General features: G+C 46.0%; 1 protein-coding gene across 5 annotated transcripts in view; it reads right to left on the reverse strand.

The window, feature by feature from the left end:
* The window catches only part of POMT2 (protein O-mannosyltransferase 2), a 48029-nt gene that overhangs the window by 26182 nt on the left and 2187 nt on the right, over window positions 1-19660 (reverse strand). For 4 of the 5 annotated variants that reach the window (XR_004057391.1, XR_750074.2, XM_010382716.2 and 1 more), the window contains exons 2-6: window positions 11862-11946; window positions 6198-6302; window positions 4554-4662; window positions 2707-2815; window positions 966-1125 (exon numbers count right to left, since the gene is read on the reverse strand). Coding sequence is in view for 3 of the 5 variants with exons in the window: in XM_010382716.2 (XP_010381018.1) it covers window positions 966-1125; window positions 2707-2815; window positions 4554-4662; window positions 6198-6302; window positions 11862-11946 (568 nt within the window). In the remaining 2 variants the exon portion in view is untranslated. The remainder of the gene's footprint in view (window positions 1-965; window positions 1126-2706; window positions 2816-4553; window positions 4663-6197; window positions 6303-11861; window positions 11947-19660) is intronic. The other variant, XM_030931045.1, reaches the window with a different exon arrangement.

Genomic DNA, 19660 nt, shown 5'->3' on the forward strand with positions numbered 1-19660 from the left:
ATATTCCAGCACCTCACACACAGTAGATGGTCTTCACATATTTTCTGAATGAATGAATGAGTAAGTGAATAAACTTGTTAGGAGTTGGTTCGGAGGTGATGGAGCAGCACCACAGCAGAGTGATGGCCAGGGGCCAACCTAACCTGGGTGTGACTCCTAGATATACCTCTCACTCCCCATGGCCTTGGGGAGGTCATTACCTCTGTAGGTTTTCATTTCCTCATTTGAAAATCAGGGTAATAACTCCCCACCTCATAAGACTATTATGAGGGGTAAATGAGATAATGGAGGTAAAGCATTTCACATAGTGCCTGGCACAGAATCAGCCCTTAATAAATAATAAACCGTAAAGGCCCTTACTGGCCTCCAAATATGGAGGCTGTGGGTCAGCAAATGAAAATTGTGAGTTCAGACCAGGCTCGGTGGCTCACGCGTGTAATCCCCGTACTTTGGGAGGCCGAGGCGGGTGGATCCCTTGAGGTCAGGAGTTTGAGAACAACCTGGCCAACACAGTAGAACCCCATCTCTACCAAAACTATAAAAATTAGCTGGGCATGGTGACATGTGCCTGTAATCCCAGCTACTTGGGAGGCTGAGGCAAGAGAATCACTTGAGCCCAGGAGGTGGAGGTTGCAGTGAGCCAAGATCAGCCACTGCACTCCAGTCTGGGTAACAGAGCAAAACTCCATCTCAAAAAGAAAAAAAAATAGGCAGACATTACAAAACAAATGCAAAAGGAGACTTCCAAGAATGTTAATCCATCCTCTCCCTTGAACCCTATCCAATCCTCAGCCAGGCCCACTCCCTGATGTCCTGCTGTCTGCGGGGGGTTGGGGGTCCAGCCCACCTGGGATCCAGAACACAGCCACTCTGCCACCTGCAGCAGAGACAGAGAAGGCCACTGGCTCCTACTCAGCAACATCAGGGAGGAAAAACATTTCCACAGCAAACGCTTGGGTGCTCACCAATGAAAGACTGAGGTCTCCGAACAGGTACCAAAGGTCTGCAATGGTGTTCAGCCCCACTTGAAGGATGATAAAGAGGCCAACAAACTTGACCCCTAAAGCACCAGCAAGACTAACACCAGTCAGGCTGAGCCAGAACCACCAGGGGGCAGAGAAGGGCCTGAAAATCAACAAGACGGAGTTCAATTTGGCAGCTGGAACCAAAGGAAAACGCAAGCACAGCAGGGCACAGGGCAGTTCTCAGACTTGGAGAGGCTGTGCTGTGCCCTGTCTTGGGGGCTCTTAGCCTCAAGGGACCATGGCATGGCTCCAGGGAGGAGGCGGTCTATGAAAGCTCTGGAACGGCAGGCAAACCACAGTCTGAGTGCGCAGGGTATTTTTCTGGGGAGAGTGTCCATAGTGCTCCTGGCTAAGTACAGGGCTCAGGGTAAGCGGGGGCTCCTTCTTCACAAGTGACCGGTCAGGCAGGAGTGAAAGGAGAATCCTTAGGTGCTCCTGGACTCAGGCAGCCCTCTCCTTTGTGTCACCTCTGCCCCTGGCGAAGGCAGCATTTACTGAGTGCTTACTATGTGTCAGGCACCATTCCAAGTATAATACATACATTAATTCTTCTAGCCATCACTATAGCCCACAGCGGATTGTATGTCACTAGGTCCTCTTTTTGCACAGGAGGAAATCAAGAGACAAAGAGGTGGAGTAATACAGCTAGCAGGCAGTGGGGCACAGTTTTAACCCAGGCAGTTGGGTCAAAGTTAGTGCTCCTGACCATTTTGCTGTTTGTATAGCACCTAGTACTCTACACTGTGATTCTCTGGCTCTCTGGCTGCCTTCTCTGCCAGAGCGAATATTCCTAAACAGCCAAGCCCAACAGAGCTCTGTACATCCAGCTCCTAGCATAGTACCTGGCACCCAGTATGTTTATTCAAGAAATGGTAGATGGAAGTGGATGTGGCGTAACCAGAACACCCAAAGCCAGAGTGGGCTGAGAGTCACTGATCAGGTTTGATTAGCACAATGGAGCTTAATGAGCCTGGCTGTGCCAAGTTAACGTCCAGAAAAGCCTAGGAGGGGCCAACTCTTTTGGTTGGAATAGAATGAATGACTTATTCTACTTTCTCAGAAGTAGAAGGATGATCTGGAAAAGACTATTCTGGAAGTAGACTGGACCCTCCAGGTCAGCTTTAGAACTGACCAGGACCTGGAAGGATCCTCTTGGCTGGTATGGGCCATTCAAACCAACCTTTATATATGCTATTCCCATCATTAGGTCAGGACTGGATGCAACCACTGAGGGCAGGGAGAGAGTTTCCAGGCAGTATCTACCCTGGTGCCCTCCTTTCTAGGACAGAGTATGTGAAGGACAGGCCTGTCCTGGCATCTCCTAACCAGCACTGGTTACAAGAGGCGGGTGGGGAAAGCATTAGGATCCCTCTATAACATCCCAAAACCCCTACCCAACTGTACTCCATTGTAAACATGAGAATAATACGCTTGAAAAAGACAACTGACATTTTCTGTCTTGAATATGGCAAAAATAAAATCATCTGTAGAAAACTTCTTAAAATCTATTTTTATGATCTAAAACGGACAATCTAAGTTAAAAAAACAAACAAAACGTATGCTTGCCTCAAGCTCAGCTTCAAGACAAGTCTCTGGGCATCCACCCTGGCCCTGGCCATTACAGAAGTTCTGGAGCTGCCACAGCTTCCGACCCTCCCCTCCCAGGGATGGAGTTTCTGACCTGTTGGCGCAGGAGTTGTACTTGACCATGCTCAGCATGGCAGCCATGATGAAGAACATCAGGATGGGGTCAAGGAGGATGTACTGGGACAGAGTGAGGCATCCCGTGTCTGAAAAACATGAGTTCCCTGGTGAAAAGGCGAGGTAAGAGAGGGGCTGCCTGAAAACCAAACACCCCAGCAGTAGGAAACAGTCCCTCTTGCCAGTTAATTGAGTGTAAGCACTTGTACGGTCAGGACTAGAGTCAACATCAACACTGAGTCATCGGGGAGGTGGAAGGCCACAGCTCTGGGAGACGTCAAAGCCCAATGACAAGAAGCAGTATCTCACACTGCCTCTAGGCCCTCAACCTAAGAGAAAATCATGTCATTCACTCACTCAGACCAGCCCTGAGACGAGTTCTCTTCCTAATTTCCACCATCAAAAAGGGAGTCCTGCCACTGCTCATGTAACCACAAACTAGCTACACCTATGATAGAATCTTATCATTTTACATGAAGTCTCTCTTGGTGGTTGATTCTCCAGACAGATGGCAGAATGATCTTCTTTTTTAACTTAAATCCTTAAATCTCATTATGTCATGCTCCTGCTTAAACCCTCCAATGTCTTCCAATCTCACTCAAAGTAAAAAGTTCTCATGACAACTGCCAGAGTCTGTGTGGTCTCCCTGCCCATCCAACCTCATCTCCCAACACCCTCTGCCTCACTCACTCTGCCCTCGCCATGCCAGCCTTCTTACTGTGATTTGAACCCACAGAGCTCTGCACCGGAACTATAGTACATGCACTTCCCTCTGCCTGAATGCGCTTCCCTCAGATCTCTGCAGGGCTTGATCCTTTGTCTCACTCAGGTCTCTGCTCAAAGCTCCCCTCTCAGAAGTTCTTTCCTGACTACCCTGTCTAAAATAGTAGTGATCTCCATTATTCCATCCCTTACCCTGCTTTATTTTCTGGCTTAGGACATCACATGACAGACTTATTCATTTACTTGTTTATTTACTGTCTGCCCACGATGGGGTAAACTCAGTGAGACCAGAGTGCCTCATTGGTGTACCCTCTGAGACCGAGAAAAGTGGCCGGGAGCAGGGTAGGTGCTTGAGAAATTACTGTTGAATGAAAAGTGCATAAATGACTAAATGAATGAATAACTGAAGACGGAAATTCAAGATACAAGGAAAAAGCCACCAGTCGTCTATAGAGAAAGCCAATAATCTTGCAATCTATCTGTCAAAACAAAGCAACATATCTGTCAAAGCAAACCCATAAAGTACCCCATTTAAATTGGTCTAGATTTCTTTAAATGTTAAGCTCCCCAAGGTCATGAATTCACTTTCATAGCAACAAAGCTAGCAACATGATCAACTTCTACGACAAACTCTCATTTATCCATATGAGGATTATTATCCAAGTTCCCATTTTGCTATCTCTTGCCACCCAACTACTTCTGCATTTACCTTTATATTTAGTTGAAATTAGTTTAGGAATGCAAACTAATATTAACCTAAGAGAAGCAAAATTAGAATTATAAGCTTCCTTCAAAAACAAACATACTCACAAATCTATCCTATTACCCATTCCAAACTCAATTGTGAATAACGTGGAGGTAAATCTATTCCTTGGGATTACTCATACCGATTCTCCCCTCCAAAAATATAAAGGCTTGTTATATATATAACTATTGATATACATTAAGTATTACTGTGAATGAGATTTGTAGTACATTTTACCCAATCCTAAAATTAATTGAACTGGACCCACACATAGGACCCTTGAACGTACTGATTTTCAGCTACATTTACAGAGTGGCAGCCCATTTCCCAAAAGCCATGGCATGGCTAAGACAACTTACCAAAGGTGAGGAGGGCAGCGGTGAGCAGTGCTGCCGAGAGGGACTTAGACAGATCCAATACAGTGAGGTAGGCAAAGGGGACCAGCCAGGAGCCGAGGAATGCACAGAACTGTGGGAGGAATAGAGAAGCTGTCAAGTAACAAGCTGAGCTAGGTCAGGGACCTACTGGACTCAGTACAACCTAACATTTAAGACAGGGGACCTGATGAAGGCATGACTTTGATGACCTAAAGTCACCTAGGATATCTATAACTAAGAAAAGAGTATTGTAATAGTGAAGAGCCAAATCAAGCAATATGTATGTTCCCATTAAGCAGCAACTTGTGCACTGACATGAAATCAGCAGAGTTCAGCCAGGAAGGTGTGGGTAGGAGAGAGGGAGAAAAGCAACCAAGTAGCTACACACCAGGAATAGAGAGAAGGGAAGAAAATGAGTGTTATTAACACAGAGATAGGAATTGACAGCCATTAGCTTCTATTACACAACTGTAGGTACAAGTTGAGAAAGACCCCTCTGAAGGTATTTCAGAGAATTTTAAGGAACCCCTAGTTCTTTTCTTCATCTACACCAGAAACCAGTCTTTAATCTACACAATGTACATATTTTGATTTTGGAAAAAGGGATTGCTTGATATTTCAGTACCTGGATGCCTGTTTGGTTTTTTGTTTTTTTAAGCTGTCAGCCCTCTTCCATCCCCTACCTGTCCATCAAAATAAACAGACAAGCCAGAATAATGGGAAATTCTCATGTTTGGTTGTTACATCCAATTACATATGGCATGTGATGTTCAAAAGTTATTAGGAAGACACAGAATCACTTAAGAACATGAACTTGAGGGTAGGACATACTCCTTGTTTAATATACTACAATATGGCCATGCAAATCATCTAACGATGAGGCCAAATAAGCACACGGTCATTTATTTAAAATGCTATGAAATCCTCAAGGAAAGGGGCTTGTAAATGCAAACCTCTCTGAGAGGTCCACACTGGAGGTCAGCTTCTGCTGGCTTCATTCAGCCACACGTTCAGGGTTCCCAAAAAGTTGGGTGTTAAGGCCCTGCCATGTTCCACCAAGGCTGGTGCTGTGAATTAGGACACACAGGGACTGGAGCAGACATTTGGTCTCCCTTCAAATAAGGCTGGAAAACTCTGTGTGCCTGAAACCTTCATTGGGAAAGACACAGGAACATGGTGACAGGGTGTAGGCATGCTGAAATCTTCAGAAAAGGCTCTGAGATGTAGGCAACACTCCAGCAGCTGTGGCTGTGAGGGGAGGAGCAGGCAGCATGCCAGTGCATGGAGGCACCACTGGGGCTGCATGAGACTCCTGACTGCCCGGGTTCCAGGCTGTTCTCCAACCTGAGGTCTGACAGTACACCAGGGCAGGGCAGCAGGTGACAATGCGTGCTTGCTCCTATCTATGTCATCTCTGTATTATCTGCGGCCTCCTCTTCCCTTCTTTCTCACCTCAGTTCTGACTATCTACACCACAGGGGAGGGTCTGATCATCCTCCCCTCTCCTTACCACCCAGAGTCCCTTTATTTACACCTGCCACCACTCCAGGGCTGTTAACTATTAACATTTCTGATTCAGTGTGGCCCCAGGGTTCAGTCAGTCCATATCAAGTCAGGAAGCCTTACTCCTCTCATTCCCATGTAGCTGTGATGCTCATATTTATCCCCAGGCTTCTGGAACAAAAAGGTACCATCATATCCACTCAGGTAGCCAGCAAGACCTATCAGCATCTGAGGAGAGAAGAACAAACAAAAAGATGAGAAGCCTTTAGGAGAAGATTCCTCTGTCCTCTGAACTTCCCTCCAGCTGCACCCACAGACTTTGGGTTCCCTTGACAACTGTCCATAGAAAATGTTGCCGATGCGACATTTTCTCCTGCAGCTGCCACAGAGCAAAGAATCTTTTGTCTATAGAGCTCACTGCTTGAAACAAAACCTCTCTTGTATTATGGCTGAGTTCTGGGAACAGCACAACCTAAACACTTAGGAAGGAAAAAGAGCCCCACAATTTGAAGGGCAGAGTCAGTAAGGGGCCCTCTTATTCTGCTTTCCTTCAGATAGTGTAAAATAAAACAGGGCAGCTCTTGGGTCATGGGCAGAGGCTGATTCCTGGGGAACTGGCCTCTTGAAAGGAAAGTGAGTTTCCAAGTCACAGTGAGGGAGAAAAGGGACCAAGGAGCTACATACCAGGAATAAAGACAAGGGAAGAAAACCAGAAAGAGGAATGCAAAGACAGATGCATTTGCCCAGAGGGGAAGAGAAAAACTGCCAAAGACCAGAGGCTGGTTTCTCCCATTCCTAATATTCCAAAGGAGGGCAACGTTGGTACCTCCCAAACCAGAACAAATCAACTAGAAATTGAGACTGTGAGTCATGAACCCTTCAAAACCTTTGACAAGATCGGCTGTGTCTTTTGTATATTTCCTTGGCCATCAACATTGCAAAATTCTATTTTTCACACAAGCAATCAGAAGCAGCTGAAGTATAAAAACTGCTGGTAAATGCCAACCATCTGGGACAGCCCCAGGCTGCTCCAGTCTGACCCCCCGGGCTCTGGTGGGCTGGGTTGCAGGAGGGAATACACTGGCTGTGTGGGGAAAGTCTCTCTTAGCTACACTTGTGGGACTTGGATTTAGACTACTAACCAACCCACTTTTTTCTCTAAGTAGTTCTAAACAGAGCCACGCTACAGCTCCAGGTCAAGGTACAGAAGCCAAAGTTTGGCAGAAAAAGACAACAAAGACTTGCTTTTAAAAAGGAAGGCGGGGACCCCAGGGTCCGGACAGGGTCATCCAAATACCTAGATGAACTAAAGCTGCCAAGTGGCAACAAGTGGATCCCTCTTCTCACCTGCGATCTTGCAGGACAAGCTTGCCTGGTGCTGACCATACATTTCCAGACTGCTTGGCTGGTCTGGGGTGAAGAAATGCACAGATGGTTGGATCTCAGTGCCCTATATTCTAGCTCTTTGATCACGGACAATACTTAATATCTCTGAGCTATAGGTAATAAAAACTTCCTCCCAGAGGGCGTGAGGATTAGAGGTGACGCCATTAAGTAAACACCTAACACTACACCAACCACTTAGCAGACACTCAAAATTCAGTACTCTCTCAGTTCCCTTAGGGTTCAAAGTAGCTCCAAGTTAATTTCTTTTTTTTTTTCTTCTTTTTTTTTTTGAGACGGAGTCTCGCTCTGTCCCCCAGGCTAGAGTGTAATGGCATGATCTCAGCTCACTGCAACCTCCCGCTCCCCGGTTCAAGCAATTCTCCTGCCTCAGCCTCCAGAGTAGCTGGGACTACAGGCACTTGCTACCACGCCCAGCTAATTTTTTGTTTGTATTTTTAGTAGAGACGTGGTTCCACCATATTGATCAGGCTAATCTTGAACTCCTGACCTCAGGTGATCCACCCACCTCAGCCTCCCAAAGTGCTGGGATTACAGGCGTAAGCCAAGGAGCCTGGCCCCAGGTTAATTTCTTAACTAAACAACTCTTTCAAATCAACAGAAAAAAAATGAATAACTTACTAGAAAATATGGCAAATTCATAGAAAACAAAATACAAATGGCTAATAAACATATGAAAAAATGTTCAACCTAACTCATACAGCCATGCAAATGAAAACGGTGATGTGTCATTTTTTACTCTCCAATTGGCAAAGTTTTTTTTTTTTTTGAAACCAAGTCTCGCTGTTGCCACCCAGGCTGTAGTGCAGTGGCGCGATCTCGGCTCACCACAACCTCTGCCTCCCGGGTTCAAGTGATTCTCCTGCCTCAGCCCCCCAAGTAGCTGGGATTACAAGCACCTGCCACCATACCCGGCTAATTTTTGTATTTTTAGTAGAGACAGGGTTTTACCATGTTGGCTAGGCTGGTCTCAAACTCCTGACCTCAGGTGATCCACCCACCTCGGCCTCCCAAATCCCATGCTGGGATTACAGGCATGAGCCACTGCACCCGGCCAACAAAGTTTTTAAAGTATGATCATAGCAGTGCTAGCAATGATGTGGGGAAGAAAGCACTGTCATACACTGTTGGTGGGAATATATATGATTACAACATCTTTGCAGGAAAACTTAGCAATATCTAACTCAATTTTAAATGTGTATATTCTCTGATTTTTTAGCTTGGCTGCTGGGAATTTTTCATATATACCTTCACAACTATACAATGATATAAGTACAAGGATGTTCACTGCAATATCTTTTGTAATGGCTAAAAACTGGAAATAACCTACATGCCGCCCACCAACTGAAGAGGCATAAATACTTACGGCACATCTACATAACAGAATGACACACGGCCATTAAAAAGAATGAAGCGCATCTTCATATGCTAATGTGGAAAGAAGATATATCATGTTTCAAACACAAGCTGCTGAACAACTGTAGTCTTATGCCATTTGAGTTTTTAAAAAGAACTGTGTGTATATATAACGTGTTGTTCATATGTACATATATAAAAACATACACGCTTTTATTTGCATAAAAAATTCTTAGAGGAATATAAGAAACTATTGACAAAGATGACTGTGGTTACCTCTGTGGACTAGAAATGTGGTGGCTTCTGACACCTTCTGAAGGAGGCTTCTGACCTCATACTTCCTTCTGTGCTGACCGCATTTTCTGCTATGTGCAGGCTTTTTTATGTTTTAAGTTCCTGTAGGACTGGAGCTGCCAGATGCCCAGGGCTGGGGGCCAATGTGAAGCGGCGGGTCTCAGCCTCAGTAGCGAAGGAAAAAACTTCCTGCTTGCCACTTGGAGGGGTTTTGATTCCTTGACTGGCTTGGCCTCAGAACCTGCAGAAGCTACTATGCCCTCTCACAGGTTTCCAGTTTGCTCATCACTCTCTTTCAACCAGACAGAACACAAGATAAATTAGGGGTGCAGATGGGCCGCACTCCCTGAGGGCAGCCTGAGAACCCTCACACTTCTCCCTTCACGTAGGCAAGCAGACGTGAGGAAGGCAAGGCTTAGGTATATTATTATTTTATTTTATTTTATTTTATTATTTTTTTGAGATGGAGTCTTGCTCAGTCGCCCAGGCTTGAGTGCAGTGGCGTGATCTTGGTTCACTGCAACCTCCACCACCCAGGTTCAAGCTGTTCTCCTGCCTCAGCCTCCCAAACATCTGGGACTACAGACGTGTGCCACCATGCCCAGCTAATTTTTGTATTTTTAGTAGGGATGGAGTTTCACCCTGTTGGCCACGCTGGTCTCGAACTCCTGACCTCAGGTGATCTGCCCACCTTAGCCTCCCAAAGTGCTGGGATTACAGGCGTAAGCCACCGCGCCTGGCCTAAGGCTTAGGTAAATCAAACAAATCAGCCAGTCCTGTGCACATGTCCACAGTGCGCTGAGCACCAGGAAAACTCCAAAAAAGAATGGGCAGTCCCCACAGAAACACTGGGCTGGGTTTCCTACGCAAAATCTTCATCAGAAGTCTGGTTCCCAGGCGAGCTCCATGCAAATACTCAACACGTCTGTTGCTTAATTCTATGGTAGCAACAGATGTAGTCTGAGGAGTGAGCCAAGGCAAGTTTGCGAGGTCGTGTGGTGTCACAATTGAGAGAGCAGGCTCTACACCAGTCTGAATCTTGATTCTGCCACTTCCTAGCTTGGTTCTCTATGGCAAACTACTTATCTGCCTTCAGTTCCCCATCTGTGTCATGGTGATGCAACAATACCTACTTTATAAGGTTGTTCTGAGGCTTACATGAGATAATGCCTCTAAGGTGACCAGAACAGAATAAATGTTTTTAATTGTTCTTGTTATTGTTGTTATAGTATAGTTATTGTTGTTATAGTATAAAAGAGATAGGAAGAGGCATAATACTTTCTACACTTTTCTTGGGCTCAGAGTCAGTTTTGAAATAGGCTACCTATTCTACCTCCCTCTCTACCCCTCCGCCCTGTAAGGCCCCTGCTCTCATGCTTCCTTAAGCCCAACCATAGGTGATCTTTGTGATCTTTGAGAAAAGATTACCATCCCTGCCTCCTCCTGGCTTTCCTGCTCCCACCTTTATCCCCCAAGTACTATATGCTCCAAAATCCCTCCCCACTTCCTCACAGGAAAATTCCTGTCCCCTTGGTGCCCAAGATCTCAGTCTCCAGTTAGGAAGAAAGCCTTGCGTGAATTCCAGAGCTAATCTGAGAGCCTTCTCAGAGATTTTTGTTTTTAAAAGACTAAAATGGGCCAGGCGCGGTGGCTCATGCCTGTAATCCCAACACTTTGGGAGGCCAAGGTGGGTGGACCTCCTGAGGCTGGGAGTTCAAGACCAGCCTGGCCAACACGGTGAAACCCTGTCTCTACTAAAAATACAAAAATTAGCCGGGCGTGGTGGCGGGCGCCTGTAATCCCAGATACTTAGGAGGCTGAGGCAAGAGAATCACTTAAACTTGGGAGGCAGAAGTTGCAGTGAGCCAAGATTGTGCCATTGAACTCCAGCCTGGGTGGCACGACTGAAACGCTGTCTCAAAACAAACAAACAAACACAAAAAGAGTAAAGTGAATTCTAATTGGTGGAATTTCTAATGGCAAAACATGTGAGAGAAACAGATCAAACAATGTGTATGCTGGACATGGGAAGGGAGAAAGAAGTCAGCCCCACGTGGACATCAGCCTCCTGAGCTATTTCTGCTTCATGTAGTGTATTCCTATTTCTTTTTTCTTTTTTAAAATTGAGACAAATTCACATAACATCCACCAGTTTAAACTGTGCAATGGGTGGTTTTAAGTATATTCACAAAATTGTGCAATCATCACCACTACCTAATTCCATAACATGTCATCACCCCATAAAGAATCCCCATGCCCATTTGCAGTCACTGCCTAATCCTCCCTCCCCAAGATCCTGGCAACCACTAACCTACTTTGTGTCTCTGTGGATTTATCAGTTCTAGATATTTCATGTAAGTGGAACCACAGGGTATGTAACCTTTTGTGTCTGGCTTCTTCCATTTAGCATGTTTTCTAGGTTCATCTATGTTGTAGCACGTATCAGAACCTCATCCCTTTTTACGGCCAAATAGTATTCCACTGTATGGCTGTGCCACACTTTTGTTCATCCCTCCCTCAGCTGATGGGCCCTCTTTCCATTTCCGAGCCCAGAGGATCCTTTAAAAAACACCAAAGATTTTCCATGAAAGTAGCTGGTCTGAAACGTCAGAAAATTCTTTCTACAAGTCCCAAACTCTTTCTACAAGCCCCAAATCCAAAATCAAGATGTGGCTCCAGCCCTTAGGAACGATCCTCCAGGACCAGAGAGCTGCTGTTCACCACACTGCTCACCTTTCCCAGAGGCGGGTGCACGTCAAAGAAAAACGTACGGTTGATATAGTAACTTCCCATTTTTCCAAAGTGAGTCTCATCCCAACTAAAGGAAACACAGAAAGAAAAACAAGAATTTGAAAATTATCATAAAATCCAAATGGCCTTAATAAAGCATGGTTAAAATTAAAGGCTGTGCATTTCAAATAATTAATGCAAAAGTTTGGATTTAAAAAAAAAAAAATCTTTTGACACAAGTGATTTGAGGAAGTTAGCCACTGGTCTTCATTTAGACAGACGAGAAAGGTGAGCAAATATTCACCAGCCAATTACCTACCAATTGAGTTAAATATACATATACTTACTCTGTATCTTGAGTTTCTATTTATTTTAAAAGGACAAGAAGTTTTCTCATAATAAGAAAAGGTTTGTAGTAAGAGTTTTCTTCTGGCCAGGCGTGGTGGCTCACAACTGTAATCCCAGCACTTTGGGAGGCTGAGGCGGGCAGATCACAAGGTCAGGAGATCGACACCATCCTGGCTAACACGGTGAAATCCCGTCTCTACTAAAAATACAAAAAATGAGCCGGGAGTGGTGACGTGTGCCTGTAGTCCCAGCTACTCGGGAGGCTGAGGCAGGAGAATGGCGTGAACCGGGGAGGCGGAGCTTGCAGTGAGCCGGGATGGCGCTACTGCACTCCAACCTGGGCTACAGAGCAAGACTCCATCTCAACAAAATAAAAAAAATTTAAAAAAAAAAAGAATGTTCTTATCTCCAAGTAGCCAGTGTAAACAAAAATTTAAATTAAAAAAGTTTCCTCCAAGTCTGTTAACTTCTGAGACAACATTTGCTATTACAAGGTCCATTACAACATTGCTGGGTTATTGGTCAGGGTTAAGACTATAAACCATGATTGTCACAGGAGTCTCACTTTGCTCAGCGACTCTGTGACAAGTAAGCGGCTGACTGTGATCTGGCTGATCTTATACTAACTAGTACATATAAAAGTTGAAGGTTTTCTTACTAAATTAAGACCACATCTAAAACCTATCCTCACTGCTTATTTTGCAAGTAAATAAGTGATTTGAATAAACAGGCTTTCAAACACAATGCAAAGTCCTCTTTTATACAAGCACATACACCTTTCTACACCATACATGAGGGCTTTGGGAAGGCAGCCAAGTCATCCAGCAGAGCCTGGCCTTTTCTATTTGTTATTTTCTCCCTGCAGCTCAAAAGAAGAGTTACTTTCTAGTAGTCATCAATTTCCCAGGTCATGAGCAGTCATTAGTGACCTACTACATAAGGGGAAAACATGTTTTACCTAAAAATCTAGGCTTCTTTCTATATCTTACTCGGTGGGTCCAAGATAGGCAAAAGAATAGGTCTATGTCAGCACCTGCTAAACACATTGCTTGACATGCGATGAGGACACTGGCATGGTGAGGTCAAAGAGAAATAACTTCAAAGCGGCATAACAAAATTGATTTGCAGAAAGAGAGACCCAGTCCCAGCTCCACTGCTAACTAATGGCACAACCTGGCAAAATCACTCATTCTCTCTACTCCTCTTATCTCATCTACAAAACGAAGGCAATGATATTATCTGCCCTGCCCACCTCCCAGGGAGGCCTTAGGGCTCAACTCAGGTAACACATGTGAAAGAATTCTGTAGACTATAAAGTACCATCCCTGCTGGACCCTATTTAAACTGTCCTAGTTTTTAAATCTGTTTGGGAACATACTAACAAAAGGATTCCAGTTTTGTGTTGTTTTGTTTTTTGTTTGTTTTTTGAGACAGAGTTTCACTCTTGTTGCCCAGGCTGGAGTATAGTGACGCAATCTTGGCTCACTGCACCTTTCACCTCCTGGGTTCAAGCGATTCTCCTGCCTCAGTCTTCCAAGTAGCTAGGACTACAGGTGCCCACCACCATGCCCCCCTGGTTAATTTTTGTATTTTTAGTAGAGATGGGGTTTCACCATGTTGGCCAGGCTGGTCTCGAACTCCAACACTCAGGTGATCCACCTGCCTCAGCCCCCCAAAGTGCTGGGATTACAGGTGTGAACCACCGCACCCGGCCTGGGCTCCAGATTTTTACTTCAAAAGTTTCCCAAGTAAAACCAGTGGTAACATTCATATTTCCTCCTGGCTTTTATCGCTTGTGTTAGGAGAGACAGTCCTCCATGGCGCTCTTGTGCTCCTCCAGGCCTTTCACAGGGTATGCCAAGAATGCAATGTCCCGCTCCATCTTTCCCGAGGTCATTTCTAAGGTCATGTTTGCAGTAAACAACCTTGAGGGAAGAGTTAGTGTCTCCCTCTGAGACACAGGGCTGTCTTGTTTATTGCTTGCCATAAAACAGCAGATTTCCCAAGCTTAATATTACTCAGCTGTGATGCAACCTACTGCATGTGCAAGCATTTATCCAGTACCAGCACCACGTGGGACTTAGGGGCAAAGGAAACTGATGCCAACATGCTGATGCACATCCCACTTGCTGTGCCATGAGAAATAAAGTCCTTTGTCTCTGACCCAAGACTTTGTTTTCTTTCGGCATGCAAACAACAGTGACAGGCTAACTTACTAGCTTATAAGTAGGCTAAGATAAAATCCCCAGCCCCTGACAATGTGGAGACAAGCATAGGAGGAGGAGAGACATAGTCTTCGGTAAGAGAAAGAATGAGGGCCTCCATGGGCCGGGAATGGGGTAGCGAGAGTCCCCCACTGTCCCACTATTACAGAGACCGATGGAAAGAGGTAGGATTGAAACAAGCCATTGAATGTCACCCTGGTTATTGCCCTGTGGTCTGGGCAAAAGGAGGAAGAGGAGTGATCATGACAATGGCAGCAAGCCCAGCAGCCCCTGCCAAAAGGCAATATGGATGTAGCTGCTCAATCAACAAGTCTCCAACGCTTCAACAAATGGTGCGGCAATAGGACCCTGCTATATAAGACAGAACTTTGAGTAAAATGAAAACACCGAAAGATCCTTGGGGGAGCTGTGTACTCAAGCCAAAAGTAAATACAAATATGCCTTGCTTTCTGGTTCAGAGCCACTCTCTCAGTTTATGTCCCACGATCCTTCCCACTCTACCACAACCGCAGCTGCTTTAAAGACTGAGATGGGCCGGGTGTGGTGGCTCACGCCTGTAATCCTAGCACTTTGGGAGGCCGAGGCGGGTGGATCACGAGGTCAGGAGATTGAGATCATCTGGCTAACATGGTGAAACCCCGTCTTTACTAAAAAAATACAAAAAATTAGCCGGACGTGGTAGCCGGCGCCTGTAGTCCCAGCTACTCGGGAGGCTGAGGCAGGAGAATGGCGTGAATCCGGGAGGCGGAGCTTGCAGTGAGCTGAGATCGCGCCACTGCACTCCAGCCTGGGCGACAGAGCGAGACTCCGTCTCAAAAAAAAAAAAAAAAGACAGATGATTAAAGGGTTTCCATGTCCCTAAAGGGGACTGAAGGTCATACACACCCATCCTAGTATGCTGGAGAGCCCCAGGGAGGAGAGGGGCAAACCCAGGGCTCTGCTGGATATGAGGTCCCACATCTCCACTCTACAGTGTCTCATGGCGGGGAGGATGTGCTAGGCACAGAGGTTACCGCAGACACTCAGAACTGCAGGGAGAGTTGTAGCAGTGTGCACATGGACTAAAGGGAGCGCTTTAGTCCTAACTCTGGGGGAGCGACACTGGGGAGGTCGTGCTGCTGAGCCTAAGTGAACAGCTAAAGGAGGAGAAAAAGCTTCTCCTCACTTCCTGCATCCAGCACCGCCACACTCTCCAACTGGGAAATGGTAAAAGCTCTGGCTTGCTGTCACCATACCCCTGATGCAGGCCTTCTAGACGCATTCGTTCAAGGGGAAAAAGTGTCCAGATTAAACTGGTAATGTTTGAGCCATGCTCCCCGTAGGGAAGGGAAGTTAAAGTGACATTCCAGGCAGAGCTCTTTGGGCCTCTTCAGTGTACTATTCCTGTGGTTTCCAGTGTTGAATGTATAGCTGATACTGATCCCATAAGTGTCAAAGAGGATTATCCTGTGCAAGGGCTGCTGTGTGTAGACAGGTGATCCTGTCCTCTCCTGGTGGTCCAGAAGATAAAAATCCACATCCCTGGAAGGGAAAGGAAATAAATCACAGGCTTAAAAACTTCATGGCAGCTCTGAGTGGTGGCTCACACCTGTAATCCCAACACTTTGGGAGGCCAAGGCAGGTAGATCACCTGAGGTCAGGAGTTTGAGACCAGCCTGGCCAACATGGTGAAACCCTGTCTCTACTAAAAATACAAAAAGTTAGCCAGGCGTGACAGCGGGCGCCTGTAATCCCAGCTACTCAGGAAGCTAAGGCAGAGAATTTTTGAACCCAGGAGGCAGAGGTTGCAGTGAGTCAAGATCAAGCCACTGCACTCCAGCCTGGGCGACTGAGACTCCTCCGTCTCAAATAAATAAATAAATAAATAAATAAATAAATAAATAAATAAATAAATAAAACTTCCTGGCTGTTGGAGTACTGAGAGCCACGCACCAGAATCACAGTGCCACCTGCTGGACACAGGTACCAAGCACACTCTTTCTAAAAGGGCAGCTATTAACCTCTTAGTTAACTACTCAACGCTTTGAAATTGATTGCCAGACCCATAAAGGCCTCAGGACTCCCTGGCCTAGTATTCCCACTTTGGGGTGGGTCAGTGGGAATCTACTGATAACAAGGGAAGGGTTTACAAGCCTCACTGATCCCATGGAAATAGTACATTCAAGAATAGAGCTGGTAATCCCAGCTATTCAGGAGGTTGAGGCAGGAGGATGGCTTGAGGCCAGGAGTTCAAGACCAGCCTTGGCAGCACAGTGAGAACTTATCTCTTAAAAATTCTGTTTTAATTAGCTGGATGTGGTGGCATGTGTCTGTAGTGCCAGCTACTCAGGAGGCTGAGGCAGGAGGAGCCCAGGAGTTTGAGGCTGCAGTGAGCTACGATTGTACCACTCTACTCTAGCCTGGGCAACAAAGTCAGACCTCATCTCTTTGAAAAAAAAAGAGCATAGCCAGGCTGGCCCTAGAGGCATCTTGGTTTTCCGTGAAGAAGTGGCAGCTCCTACTTTGGGAGAAACAACCTTCTCCACTGCCTGAAGCCGAGCTGCTGGTTCAGTAGGGCCCTGATTCACAGGGGTTCCTCTAAATGCTTAGGCCTGGCTCACTAATGATTAGGCTGAGTTAAAAACTGATGTTACCCACCAGGCAGCAGCAGGCACTTAGCCCCAGTGACAACTCTGGATGGCTGACGGCAGTAAGGATTGAAGCATTTGGTATGCCACTTGGAAGACTAAATACTGAGAGATGAAAGTGAGAACTATGGAAACACATCATGGCTGCCTGCCAATAGGACAGACTGGATCACTCATGTAGGTGCCCACACTAAGGGCAGGTACTCTCATAAGACTGACTGGGATCAAGCTGCTGATCCAGCCTGCACCACCAAGACTGCGGCCATAGCCACCTGGATTCATGCAACAGGTATGGAAACATCTACCATCATGGACCAGGCACAATGTAAGGGACTACATGTTTCTGAGGCAGAAGCCACTACTGCGTGCCAGACTTGTGACTCCTGCCAAAAGTTGGCCTGCTTGTCTTGCAGTAAAGGAAACCACGTTGCAAGGGGCACTGACCCCACCTGCTCCTGGGAGACTGACATTAGGACTTTGTTCCCTTCTCCCAGGCTCTCATCAGTACCTTGCTACTGCTGATACTTTTTCAGGTTACAGTGCTGATGTTGCTTTTCCAGTTCAATCATCTGACTCTGTGTATACCACTGTGGCCCTTGGAACTAAGCTCTGCCAGGTTTTCTGCTTTCCAAACCATCTACAGTCTGACAGTGGCATATCTTTTTGTTACAACGACCACCCAACAGTGTCAACAGTCAATAGCCAAGGTATTCGATGGACCTCCCACACTCCCTACCATCCACAGGCATAATATTGTCAGGTACTGAATAGTTCCCTCAAAGATCAACTCAAAAAGATGTTTGACTCTGTTTTTAACCTCCTCCCGGTCTACACACCTTAGTGCAGCAGTTTGGTCACCTAAGGCAGCCATTCTCAGAAAGGGTTCATCTCCTTTTGCCTACCAACTGGGTAATGATCAGGAAAAAGGGGTGGAGGATTATATAAACCTATTTTGAAAATTTAAGATTCTTTCCTGACCATTTCTGGCCATGGTTCATCTTTTGCCTTACAGAAAGCCCAGATCAGCTGGGAGGAGGAGGCTATCTATGTAATTCGGACTTAATTCTAGTTCAGTCACTAGATTGTCTTGTTGGAATGGCCTGGTGCTACAGCATAAAGTTAATGATCATTTGGTTGGGTACAGTGGTTTTAAAGTCCCCCTACAGTGGCCCACATGTGTCAAGGTAGAAGACATAATGGGCCTCTGTCAATTTTCTAACAATGCCCTTGGGTATTAAAAGGTCTGGATATTGGCTGGGCGCAGTGGCTCAAGCCTGTAATCCCAGCACTTTGGGAGGCCGAGACGGGCGGATCACGAGGTCAGGAGATCGAGACCACCCTGGCTAACACAGTGAAACCCCGTCTCTACTAAAAAATACAAAAAACTAGCCGGGCGAGGTGGCGGGCGCCTGTAGTCCCAGCTGCTCGGGAGGCTGAGGCAGGAGAATGGCGTGAACCCGGGAGGCAGAGCTTGCAGTGAGCTGAGATCCGGCCACTGCACTCCAGCCTGGGCGACAGAGCGAGACTCCGTCTCAAAAAAAAAAAAAAAGGTCTGGATATTGAATAAATGGAGAAAAGGTGAAGTTATAGGTACTAGGGTAGGACACACTAATTATGTAGCAATGGAAGGAAAGAAACAATCCTGGCATCTGGGGAAGGAACATCTTAGGCCCCTGGAGATGTAAAGAGAAGGGAAACAATGTTCTCTTTGTTTGCCAGGCACCAAAGCCTGGCAAACATTCATATGGTCCACCTTAAGCCAAGCAGCAACTGTGGCTGGCAATCTGACCTGTGGCTGAGTTTGTCATCTCACTATGAAAACAAAAAAACTTTATCTAGTAGGTCAGTATAGAAAAGAAAAAAGAAAATAAAAAAAGAAAACAAAAACTCACGTGGACATGGCCAGTCTTGAACTATTCCCACGTGCCTGATGACATCAACACCAACTCCCAAACACAGACTTCCCTCACAGGTGTGCAAACACACAGATCAGCACAACCTTCTATCAAACCAGCTGATACAGATCACATGCTTCTCCTGAGATCCTAGGGGCCTTCCTTAGGTTATGCCTTGTCTAGTGATTGAGGCTGCAACTATTCAGTGACACTGCCCAGGTGGTTTAAATTTGATGGTGATCCAAATAAAAATCTAACAAAAATCCTGGAGTGGCCTGCACTCCTTCAAGTAATATGTTAGTGTAAGGAAGAATGGGTCACAAAATATCTTGCCATTAATCATGGTAGTTACTTTTTTTTTTTTTTTTTGAGACGGAGTCTCACTTTGTGGAGTCTCACTTTGTTGCCCAGGCTGGAATGCAATGGTGTGATCTTAGCTCACTGCAACTTCTGCCTCCCGGATTCAAGTGATTCTCCCACCTCAGCCTCCTGAGTAGGTGGGATTACAGGCACCCGCCATCATGCCCGGCTAAGTTTTGTATTTTCAGTTGAAACGGGGTTTCACCATGTTGGCCAGGTTGGTCTCGAACTCCCGACCTCAAGTGATCCGCCCGCCTCGGCCTCCCAAAGTGCCAGGATTACAGGCGTGAGCCACCGTGCCTGGCCTGGTAGTTACTTTCTTAAAATTTTTTTTATAAGGGTAGAGG

The sequence above is a fragment of the Rhinopithecus roxellana genome, chromosome 5, assembly GCF_007565055.1.
Source record: "Rhinopithecus roxellana isolate Shanxi Qingling chromosome 5, ASM756505v1, whole genome shotgun sequence".
NCBI lineage: Eukaryota > Metazoa > Chordata > Mammalia > Primates > Cercopithecidae > Rhinopithecus > Rhinopithecus roxellana.